This window comes from Sebastes fasciatus, chromosome 21, assembly GCF_043250625.1.
Source record: "Sebastes fasciatus isolate fSebFas1 chromosome 21, fSebFas1.pri, whole genome shotgun sequence".
In the NCBI taxonomy this organism is placed as follows: Eukaryota; Metazoa; Chordata; class Actinopteri; order Perciformes; family Sebastidae; genus Sebastes; species Sebastes fasciatus.
This window is the reverse complement of record NC_133815.1, coordinates 1,009,874-1,022,378: the sequence shown is the minus strand read 5'-3', so window position 1 is coordinate 1,022,378 and position 12,505 is coordinate 1,009,874. Positions and strand designations below refer to the sequence as shown.

The 12,505-nt window shown below is 43.3% G+C and overlaps 1 protein-coding gene across 1 annotated transcript in view; it reads right to left on the bottom strand.

Annotated features, from left to right (window-relative positions):
• Nucleotides 1-12,505, bottom strand: part of LOC141759838 (uncharacterized) — a 211,341-nt gene that overhangs the window by 135,524 nt on the left and 63,312 nt on the right. The window contains 5 exon segments of the mRNA XM_074622258.1: nt 489-584; nt 586-660; nt 2,183-2,356; nt 4,536-4,709; nt 10,216-12,091. Of these exon segments, the coding sequence (XP_074478359.1) occupies nt 489-584; nt 586-660; nt 2,183-2,356; nt 4,536-4,709; nt 10,216-12,091 (2,395 nt within the window).

Here is a 12,505-nt window from a genome sequence, read left to right as displayed (position 1 = left end):
GCTACCATAGTTAACTGCATCCCTGGAGCCAGAGCTACTATAGTTAACTGCATCCCTGGAGCCAGAGCTACTATAGTTAACTGCATCCCTGGAGCCAGAGCTACTATAGTTAACTGCATCCCTGGAGCCAGAGCTACTATAGTTAACTGCATCCCTAGAGCCAGAGCTACCATAGTTAACTGCATCCCTGAAGTCAGGGGAAGAGGAAATATACTCTATGGAAAAGCTGACCCATTATCTGAGGACTAAAGCAAGAACCCATGAACAACGCTGGGAAAACGGATTGCAAACAAGAGAAAAGATGGCTCATGTTCACAGATGATCTGAAAAGAACAGATCAAAGTTTGTAATGTCAGAGTAGTGCCCCCCCTTTTTTGTTTTAGTTTTATGAGTTTATCTTTGTTTTTATGTTTGATGTGAAATTTGTTCAGTGTAATAAAACTGGAAAATACATAAATAAAAAGTAAAAAAAAGAAATGGCGTCTGACCTCAGAGTCTCCAGTCTACAGTGTGGACTCTCCAGAAAACCACACAGGAGCTTCACTCCTGAATCCTGCAGCTTGTTGAGGCTCAGCTCCAGCTCTCAGATGGGAGGGGTTGGACTTCAGAGCTGAGGCCAGAGAAGCACAGCTGATCTCTGACAACCTGCATCTCATCAATCTGAATAAAGAATAAATGATGTAAGTTTAGAAGACAACGTTCCAGCTTGAAATCATTCAATGTTTAATAATGTGTTCAGAGCTGAAGAAGGTTTAGAACGTAGAAGTTTAGAAAATGTAAACTCCAAACACCTGAAGCCAACAGGATGCAGGTTAAAAACTGTAAAATACAAACAGTGAAACAGAGCTCTCATTCATTCATTCTCTTCAGGCTGACGTGCTTGCGGTAAGAGTATTGCCTCATTTCCGGTTGCCTGTCTTTCTGTGTACTGCTAGTGTTCTGTAGCTGCTCTAGCACATCCAGGGCAATATAGTTCTACTCTTTATTACAGCGGCTAATTACCCGCTACATTCATACTTACACTAGTTCTGCTTAAGCACTCATAACTCGCTCCTTTTTAGAGACTTCTCCATAATCCCACAGTTGCTTGCAAGCTATTCAGCTCTGCTAACGCTAGCTGGGCTATCGTACTGTAGCATAGCAGTAGCTTAGCAGTTAGCGATGGCTTCTCTCTCTCCCTCTCCTGCTCTCTCCTGCTCTGTGTGTCTCATGTTTAGTTATTCCTCTGCCTCCTTTAGTGATAATGGTACATGTATTAAATGTAGTGCACTTGCTGCATTGGAGGCGAGGGTTAGTGAATTAGGAGCCCGGTTCCGCACCATGGAAACTAAATCATTATCTTCTGTAGTTAGCCAGCCCATAGCCGGTGCGGGCCGGCCAAGCGTAGCTCCTGCTAGCCGTCCCCCGGCAACCCCCGAGCAGCCGGGAGGCTGGGTGACTGTCCGAAGGAAGCATAGTCCTAAACTGAAGCCCACGGTTCACCACCAACCACTCCACGTTTCAAACAGATTCTCCCCACTCAGCGACACACCCGCTGAGAAACCAACTCTGGTTATCGGCAGCTCTATTCTGAGAAACGTGAAGTTAAACCAGCTACCATAGTTAACTGCATCCCTGGAGTCAGAGCTACCATAGTTAACTGCATCCCTGGAGCCAGAGCTACCATAGTTAACTGCATCCATGGAGCCAGAGCTACCATAGTTAACTGCATCCCTGGTGCCAGAGCTACCATAGTTAACTTCAACCCTGGAGCCAGAGCTACCATAGTTAACTGCATCCCTGGAGCCAGAGCTACCATAGTTAACTGCATCCCTGGAGCCAGAGCTACCATAGTTAACTGCATCCCTGGAGCCAGAGCTACCATAGTTAACTGCATCCCTGGAGCCAGGGGAAGGGGAAATATACTCTATGGAAAAGCTGACCCATTATCTAAGGACTAAAGCAAGGACCCATGAACAACGCTGGGAAAATGGATTGCATACAAGAGAAAAGATGGCTCATGTTCACAGATGATCTGAAAAAAACAGATCAGGGTTTGTAATGTCAGAGTAGTGCCCCCCCCCCTTTTTGTTTTACTTTTATGAGTTTATCTTAGTTTTAATGTTTGATGTGAAATTTGTTCAGTGTAATAAAACTGGAAAATACATAAATAAAAAGTAAAAAAAAATAAATGGTGTCTGACCTCAGAGTCTCCAGTCTACAGTGTGGACTCTCCAGAAAATCAGACAGCAGCTTCACTCCTGAATCCTGCAGCTTGTTGTTACTCAGATCCAGCTCTCTCAGATGGGAGGGGTTGGACTTCAGAGCTGAGGCCAGAGAAGCACAGCTGATCTCTGACAAACTGCAGCCCCACAATCTGAATAAAGAATAAATGATGTAAGTTTAGAAGACAACGTTCCAGCTTGAAATCATTCAATGTTTAATAATGTGTTCAGAGCTGAAGAAGGTTTAGAACGTAGAAGTTTAGAAAATGTAAACTCCAAACACCTGAAGCCAACAGGATGCAGGTTAAAAACTGTAAAATACAAACAGTGAAACAGAGCTCTCATTCATTCATTCTCTTCAGGCTGACGTGCTTGCGGTAAGAGTATTGCCTCATTTCCGGTTGCCTGTCTTTCTGTGTACTGCTAGTGTTCTGTAGCTGCTCTAGCACATCCAGGGCAATATAGTTCTACACAACATACTGACTGGAAACATACTAAGGCTGGGCAATATATCCATATTATATCGATATCGTGATATGAGACGAGATATCGTCTTAGATTTTGGATATCGTAATATCTAGGGCTGTCAAAGTTAATCGTTTTAACTCCACTAATTTCTTTAATACATTAACGCAATCGATCTTCCAGATGTTGTAGCGGGCATTAAAGCTAGAGTGAAGATACTGGTATCATAGGAAACTACAAAACCTGATGAATCCATCAGTACCAAACATGTCATACTAGCTCGTCATGAAGGAGGTTAAATAACGCTCCAAACTTGCGCTAAATTTTGGCGAGGACAAACTATCATGTCCATTTTCAAATGGGTCCCTTGACCTCTGACCTCCAGATGTGTGAATGTAAATGGGTTCTATGGGTACCCACGAGTCTCCCCTTTACAGACATGCCCACTTTATGATAATCACATGCAGTTTGGGGCAAGTCAAAGTCAAGTCAGCACACTGACACACTGACAGCTGTTGTTGCCTGTTGGGCTGCAGTTTGCCGTGTAATGATTTGAGCATATTGTTTATGCTAAATGCAGTACCTGTGAGGGTTTCTGGACAATATCTGTCATTGTTTTGTGTTGTTAATTGATTTACAATGATAAATATATACATATATTTGCATAAAGCAGCATATTTGTCTACTCCCATGTTGATAAGAGGACTAAATACTTGACAAATCTCCCTTTAAGGTTCATTTAGAACAGATAAAATATGTGTGATTAATCGTGATTAAATATTTTAATCGATTGACAGCACTAGTGATATCGTGATATGGAATAAGTGTTGTCTTTTCCTGGTTTTAAAGGCTATATTACAGTAAAGTGATGTCATTTTCTGAACTTACCAGACTGTTCCAGCTGTTCTATTATTTGTCATTTACACTTAGTCATGAGATCCACATTACTGATGATTATTTATCAGAAATCTCATTGTGTAAATATTTTGTGAAAGCACCAATGGTCAACCCTACAATATCGATATCAAAGTATTTGGTCAAAAATATCATGATATTTGATTTTGTCCAAGTCACCCAGCTCTAATACATCTAACTCAGACTGCTGAAGCCTCCGATTAGTTTAAGATCAACGTTACAGGTCATTTTACACAGAAGAAGACTGGATTTAGTCCTCATCTCGTAACACTCAGGTTATACGGGGATTGCTTCACAGACAGAAGGAATGATGACAGACATCAATAACTCTTTGAATGTACATATGAACATGTGAGTATTGTATTCAGATAGACTTGAAAAAAATATGAACCTTCAAAGATGTTTCTGATGCAGAATATTTATTTGGTTCTTGTAATCTAAATGTCTGTGGCTTCAAATAATTAAACAATGCTGACATGAAAACAGAGCACAGTTAGATCTGCTGTCAAAAAGAACGTGGGAATAACTTAGAACCATAGAAACCTCTAATTTGATGGTGTCGTTCATAATCATCACTTATGTGTCTTTAAGTTGGTGCAATACGTGTTTGTTGAAGAGTGCTGCACCTTTAGACATGTTCAAATAGAGCGCTGCAGGAATGAGTCCAAAAACCCAGAGATGAGTCAGCATTTTAGCACTTCCTGTTCCCTCGTCTGGAGGTCAATGGGTTTTTAGTTAGAAGCCTGAAATAAGGTCTGTGTTTAAAGGTCCAGAGTGTAGGATGTGGCGGTATCTAGCGGTGAGGTGAGGAGATTACAACCAACTGAAGCCTCTCCTGTGTGTCAAGCGTGTTGGAGAGTTACGTTAAAGTCCCTCTGTAGAGCCATCTGGAGCAGAGCCAGTGCAGAGAGTGTGTGTACAAACTACATGAGCTACAGTCAGTGAACTGACCTCAGAGTCTCCAGTCTACAGTTTGGACTCTCCAGTCCAGCAGACAGCAGCTTCACTCCTGAAACCTTCAGGTCGTTGTGACTCAGGTCCAGCTCTCTCAGATGGGAGGGGTTGGACTTCAGAGCTGAGGCCACAACTTCACAGTGAGTATCTGAGAGTCTACAGCCAGAAAGTCTGTCATGACACAAAGAATACAAAATATGTTATTATGAAAGAGGACAGTTTATATATACTTCATGCATTTGATGACTAAACAGTTTGATATATACTTCTCTGATTAACATTTGCTCCTCACATCAGTGGTTCAGCTAATCTTATCTCACTGTTTGACATGAAACAATAATTCTCATCAATCTCTCTCAAACCTGCAGACTTTTAATCTTTGTTTTTCTTTAATCTTGCAGATGAAGAGAGAGAAAATGTAGTTACATTGAGGCTTCCCTAATGTCCAGTCTGTCAGTGTGATCTGATCCCAGGTCTGTCTCCACAAAGTTAGCATAAAACTCTGTGAATAAGTGATAATAACACGGTTGAGAAAGATGACCTCTCTTTGCTGCTACCTGCTGCTGTCAGGTTCACATCCATAAATGGGAAAATTCAGTGACTGTTGCCAAACGATAGAGAAATTAAACAGATCGTGTAATAATATTAGACCTGTACATAATTAAACATTCATGTAACTAGACATTTTGATGACTGCATGGCGTTTTGTCATTAACACTCTTTTCTGAGCATCAAACGTATTCAGCTCACAAACGCAATTAAAGAACCAATAAGGTTGCATTATTTACGACATAATGTCATCGGAAAGATGTTATCAGTGTATCAGCATTAAAAACATAACATTGATCTTTGGTGTGTATAAGATCTCTTAAAAAGTCTGAATTCTACCATTCTGCTGTTATATATTCATCAGACCGCTGTTATTGGTGGAAGCTGTGTATTTCCTGCTACTACTCTTCTCTACAGCAACAAGAGAGAGAAACACCTGAGTTTCCTTCAGTGAGTAACAGAATAAAAGGAAAGACTTTAAAACAAGATGATGGAACACAGCTTGAATTCATGAGCAATAAAATGCACCATTGCTCGATTCAACACACTCAGGGGTTTTACAATGACTATCTTTGTCTCGTATGATCAGTAGTTTACGGTGGCTAATGCTAGAGTTCGGTCGATTTTCGGTTTAAACCGGTCCGGTCCGGTCCGGTGTACGAGCTTAAACCGGTTTGATTTTATGCTAACCGGCAGAACCGATATTTGTCATTGTGACACGTTCTGGCAAATGAAAAAGTATCCTACATCAACAACCTGTGCCGACAGAGTCACAGTGCTAAATCCAGCCTGTATTGCATTACTAATAAGCAATATGACAACGTGATTAACGTAATATTATGATGTTATGTTGGTTAATAAACAAGAAGAGGTTTGTTTACGAGGAAGTTCATGTGTTTTTTGATGTGACGAGACGAGACATGGCAGAGCTGGTCTCATTCAGTCATTCATTATCCGTAAAACTGCGGCAACATGGCCACATTTTGGATTTTAAGCCAACGAAAGAGATGAGCCCAAAAACACACGAGGTAAGGTGTAATGTGGTGCCGCTTCTTCTTCTTTAGTGTTTATTGGCAGTTGGTAAACCAGTTAAGAGGTGCATTACTGCCACCAAGTGGACTGGAGTCGCTGCACTCTCAACCATGGACTCTCTGCGGCGGCTGAGTTAAAGAGACTGTTTGTAAGTTTCAGAAATGCTTGTTAACAGCTTCACCTGTGGCCGTTAAGTCAACGAAAGTCAGCGTCGGGCTCGCGCTTGTGCTCGCTCCAACAAGACATGAACGAGCATCGCTCAAAACAGTGAGGAGACACACGTCAGCTAAAAGCACAATATCACTCTATATTTCAGCTGCTTGGCAGTAATGTTAGCTGACCAGACGAAGGTCTCTCCATGAATCAATGCTGATCCTAGTGTTGGCTTTTCCCGCCTCAGCCTCCCGACCGCGGCCGGAGGGAACGGGGGAGACGCCGGAGTTTTGGTCGGAGACGATAACGTTTCTCTCTGCGGAGCCCCGTCACTTCACAAGACACAGGAAACCTCTGTTGGTCTGGAGGAGCTGCAGCAGTTATTTCTGCACAAACGTCCACTGAACATTCACTAGATATTCTCAGAGCTAAACTAACTCTTCTGCAGTGTGGAGTGAGCAGCATGCACGTGAGGTGAAGTGAGCTGAGTGAAGGCAGGCAGAGGAGCAGAGGAGCAGAGTACAGCAGAGACTCCGGTCCTGGAGACCAAAGCTACGGTCTCCCCCGCGTCCTCCGACCGCGGCCAACACTGTTTAACAGCTTCACTAGATACAACCAAGAGGTTTTGGTGCTTCACTGTAGTTTGTGTTGGAGTCTGAGTCTGAACAGCGTAGACACACGCAAGAGCACATATGCGAGCGCGCATGGGACACCGACCCGGGTGATGTAAGAAGTTACAAACAGTCCCTTTAAGTGTGACACCTCGAGGTAAGATTCGGTAGAGCAGTCCGGTCTGGTGTTTGGCTTAATATCACACCGGTTTGAAATATTTTACACCGGAACCGTCCTACCTGAGAGAGAGTCTGTGTCTGTGTGTCTATTATGATGTTATGTTGGTTAATAAACAAGAGGTTTGTTTACGAGGAAGTTCATGTGTTTTTTGGTGTGACGAGACGAGACATGGCAGAGCTGGTCTCATTCAGTCATTCATTATCTGTAAAACTGCGGCAACATGGCAACATTTTGGATTTTAAGCCAACGAAAGAGATGAGCACAAAAACACACGAGATAAGGTGTAATGTGGTGCCGCTTCTTCTTCTTCTTCTTCTTAGTGTTTATTGCCGATTGGCAAACCAGCTTAGAGGTGCATTACTGCCACCAATTGGACTGGAGTCACCCCACTCTCATTCATGGGCTTTCTGCGGCGGCTGAGTTAAGTGCCACACCTCGTGGTAAGATTCGGTATACCAGTCCGGTCCGGTGTTTGGCTTAATATCACACCGGTTTGAAATATTTTACACCGGCACAACCCAAGCTAATGCTAAAACTTTAGATGGATGTTGTTGTGCAACTGACATGACTGAATCAGTTCACTGACTTGATGAATATTCTCCACTTGTGCTTAGGGATGTCACGAGAACCGTTACTTCAGTGCCAAGTCAATGCCAAAATTCAAAAAATGTGACGGTACTCGTTTTCTACAGTACTGACGGTACCGTACGATGCCTGCAGGGTCCGAAATTAAGAACCGCCAAGCGCCAAATGCGGCTGCTTCTGTCCTCTGCTCTCTGTCGGAGATTGGCACACACACACACACACACACACACACACACACACACACACACACACAACAGCGCCATGCAGCACAGAGATCCTCTATGATTGAGAAGATGATTCACTCGTGGGGGGAAAACTGAACTGAACAAACTGAATTTCTATCTTTTGTTGCTAAATCTCTGAAAAGTGGTGGTGTTTTTTATTATTGATCTCTGGACTCTGTATTTCCGGTGAATGTTATTGGGACTTGTATTTGATTATCTTACACTTAACTCCCCAGATCCACTTAGTTTGAACCAATCCAAAGCATCCAATCAAGTTTCATGAGAAAACCATGAAGAACTAACGTTCTGTTACTGAGCACCAGTTGGATCCAGTTACTCTGTTGTTTTTTTTACTGTGGTATCGAATTTGGTATCGTGGAAATTCACTGGTATTGGTATCAACTACTAGATTTCTGGTACCGTGACATCCCTACTTGTGCTATCAAATCACTGTTAGCATAGCATTCAACATTACCCCATAATTGTCACTTGTGGCCACAGTGGCTGCTTCAGCTAAAGTTACATACTCAATCAATAATAATAATAATAGTAATAAGAAGAATCTATCTATACAGAACTTTTCAAAAACAACTTTACAAAGTGCTTCAAAGACATAAAAACAGAATATATACAGAGCAGTTACAAAATAGAATAAATGCAGTGGAAATCAGTGTGGAAGCAACAGACATGAGTAGTTTGTTTGTCCAGGTTCTTTAAAGGTACAACAAGTAAGATCTGGTCACAATTTTAGTTTAAAACATTGAAAAAATTAACATTAACAAAAGAATGTGAAGAAGTAACAGTTTTGAGGTTATATCAAATACATCAATGTTTTGTGCTGCAGAGATATCTACGGCCAACCAGCGAGGTCCGGCTCTGACTTTCTTGTAGTACTAGCCTACTTGTACCTCGAGAGGCGATAGTGAGTCACTGTAGCGTCCAGTCTGTCCTCAGTCCAACATGAGAGGACCAAGAAGTAGAGCTGCACCGAGGGCTCGTCAATAATACATCCAGGGTCTGTGAGCGTTTTCATAGTTTCTTTATCTAACTATAAAACAAGGAATCTCTGTGTGTCTGTCTGTCTGTGTGTCCTTCTCATATCTTGAGAACCGCTCATCCAATCAACTTCACACTTAGTGGGTGTATTGCTGGGGACCCAAGGACGTGCTTTGTCAAATTTGGTGCAATTTGGACGCGCAACACGTTCAATATTATTAAACTTTGAATAAACGAGCGACCGGCGCTCTGTTCAGCAGCGGGGGCGGGGCTTCAGGGCTCTGCAGACTGAGTCCAGCATGTCGTCCACAGCGGGCAGACCGCAGCTCATTGACTGCTGTTCACTTTACAACCAAACTCTTCTATTGTATTTTCACCGGTGTGACTGTGAGTAAGCTGTGACCTGTGTGAGTAAGACGGTATTTCCCCGGTGTCAGACTTGATACTAACTAATAACGTTACCTCCAGGAAAATACCTCCGATAGTTAAACCCATGCTCTACTTTATAACCGTGGTGGTTATGTCAAAGCAAACAACTAATAAAGCTGGAAATTACCTCCGCTAAGTGTATTTTACCGATATTTCTGACTGTGAGTAACAGCTACCGGGGTCTGTTTCTTCCTTTCGAAACAGAGTGTATTTCACCGGTGTTCCTAACCGTGAGTAGCTGCAAGCAGCAACACCACAAGCCAAGCATTCGGCCCGTTCTGAACAGAAATGCTCTGAACGGACCGTCTGGATTAAATTAGAAGAATCAGAAACGAAAAATCGACTTGCACCCCCGCCTTGTCCTCCTCGCCGCCGGGAGGCTGCTTCGCCGGAGGTAGAGTGTGCAGCAGCTCCAGGAGACGTACCCCCAGTTAGCAGTTAGCTCAGAGTCAGCCAGTGCAACCCCCAGCACCAGGGCTCTGATCCCAGGACCGCCCCGACTCCCCGCCGGATCAGCAAACGTTCTGTTGCTGCCGTTACACCGGTTAGACCCAGCGCTCCACCAACCAGCTGATCTTTTGTTTTTTTCCATTTGTTTTACCAGGTTCACATGTCGTCTCCATCACCCAAAAACTTAAATAAGAAAAAACTGTAAAATGTAACAATTATTAGAAATAAATAGAATAAGTGTTCATTAACTTGACAGCTAGAAACAAAACCTACTGAAACATTTTGAACTTAACATTTGAAACAGCTCAAGAACATCTGTGACAAAATACAATGGACATATTTATGTAATAAACATGTAGAACACTTATAAGAATATTATATTTTAAGAATAATTTATAGTGTGTATATTTGAAGAACTAAACTAGTAATCTACACTGATCTATAAAGTTAATCACATCTGGACTTACAGAGCTTTTCTGCAGTTCCTCACAGCTGGAATCAGTCTCCGTCGTCCCTCTGGTGTTGTTTTGTACTTCTCCAGGTCCAACTCATCCAGAACCTCCTCTGACATCTGCAGCATGTAGGCCAGAGCAGAGCAGTGGATATCAGAGAGGCTCTTCTTTGATCTGTTCTCTGACTTCAGGAACTCTTGGATCTCCTGATGTACCGAGTGGTCGTTCATCTCCGTCAGACAGTGGAAGATGTTGATGCTTCTGTCAGGAGAGATATTAACTCTGTTCATTTCCTTCAGGTTGTTGATGGCTCTCTTGATGATAACTGGACTGCTGTCTGTCTGACCCAGTAGACCTCCTAAGAGCTTCTGGTTGGACTCCAGAGAGAGGCCATGAAGGAAGCGAACAAACAGGTCCAGGTGGCCACTTTTACTTTCAAGGGATTTCTCCATGGCTCTCTTCAGGAAGACATCCAGAGATGGGTAATGGTCATTGTTGCCACGACTAGCATTGTTTCCAAAACACTTAAAGATGTTCTGGAGAGAACACTTTGGGTTTGACTCTCTGTGCTTGTAGTCTTCTCCCAGGAAGGCCTCCAGTACCTCTGTGTTCCTGCTTGTGTAACAGTGGAACATGTAGACTGCAGCCAGAAACTCCTGAATGCTCAGGTGAACAAAGCAGTAGACTGTTTTCTGGAAGATCACACTCTCTCTTTTGAAGATCTCTGTACAAACTCCTGAGTACACCGAGGCCTCTGTGACATCCAGACCACACCGCTCCAGGTCTTTTTGGTAGAACATGATGTTTCCTTTCTCCAGCTGTTCAAACGCCAGCCTCCCCAGCTTCAGAAGAACTTCCCTGTCAGCCTTCGTCAGCTCCTGTGGACTCGTCTCATGTCCCTCACCATACTTCTGCTTCTTCCTCTTTGTCTGAACCAACAGGAAGTGTGAGTACATGTCAGTCAGGGTCTTGGGCAGCTCTCCTCTCTGGTCTGTAGTCAACATGTGGTCCAGAACTGTAGCAGTGATCCAGCAGAAGACTGGGATTAGACACATGATGTGGAGGCTCCTGGATGTCGTGATGTGTGAGATGATTCTGCTGGACAGCTCTTCATCACTGACTCTCCTCCTGAAGTACTCCTCCTTCTGGGCGTCAGTGAAGCCTCGTACTTCTGTTACCCTGTCAACACATGCAGGAGGGATCTGATTGGCTGCTGCAGGTCGGGAAGTTATCCAGACGAGAGCTGAGGGAAGCAGATTCCCCTGGATGAGGTTTGTCAACAGCACGTTGACTGATGACTTCTGGGTGACATCAGACACAACCTTCTTGTTCTTGAAATCCAGTGAAAGTCTGCTTTCATCCAGGCCGTCAAAAATGAACAGAACTTTACAGTCAGCGAGCTTCTCTGCTGTGACCTTCTGTAATGTTGGATGGAAAACATGGAGCAGCATGAGAAGACTGTACTGCTCATCTCTGATCAAGTTCAGCTCCCTGAACGAAAGCAGAACCACCAGACTGACATCTTGGTTCTCCAAGCCCTCTGCCCAGTCCAGAGTGAACTTCTGCACTGAGAAGGTTTTCCCAACGCCAGCGACGCCGTTCGTCAGAACGACTCTGATGTGTCCCTGTTGGTCAGGTAAGGCTTTAAAGATGTCCTGGCACTTGATTGGAGCGTCATGGAGGGTCTTCTTCTTGGAAGCTGTCTCAAGCTGCCTCACCTCATGTTGGGTATTAACCTCTTCACTCTGTCCCTCTGTGATGTAGAGCTCAGTGTAGATCCTGTTGAGGAGGGTTCCACTTCCTGTTTCATCACTTCCTTCAGTCACACATTCACATCTCTCCTTCAGACTGATCTTATGTTCATCTACAACCTCCTGCAGACCTCTATCTGCTGAAAGAGAGAGACAAGTTTGAGACAAAACACAGAAACTTATTACTTTCATTGCCAATATGAAAATAATCAATATAAGAACATATAAAGAAGTAAAGGTTATAAAGTCATCTTCTTGAAGTCAAAACTAACGTCAATGTGATTTTTATATTTATTGTTAATAGTTTATATATTTATTTTTTTTAAAGTTATTTTTTTGGGGACATTTTCCATTTTATTGAGAGGACAGTGGATAGAGTCTTGGAAAGGGGGGAGAGAGAGAGTGGATGCGGAAAGGGCCACAGGCCGGATTCGAACCCGGGCCGCTGCGGTCAGGACCAAGCCTTGATACATGGACGCCCGCTCTACCAACTGACCTAACCCAGGCGCCCAATAGTTTATATTTTTAAAGAGAAGCATCATAAATGCTCCTTT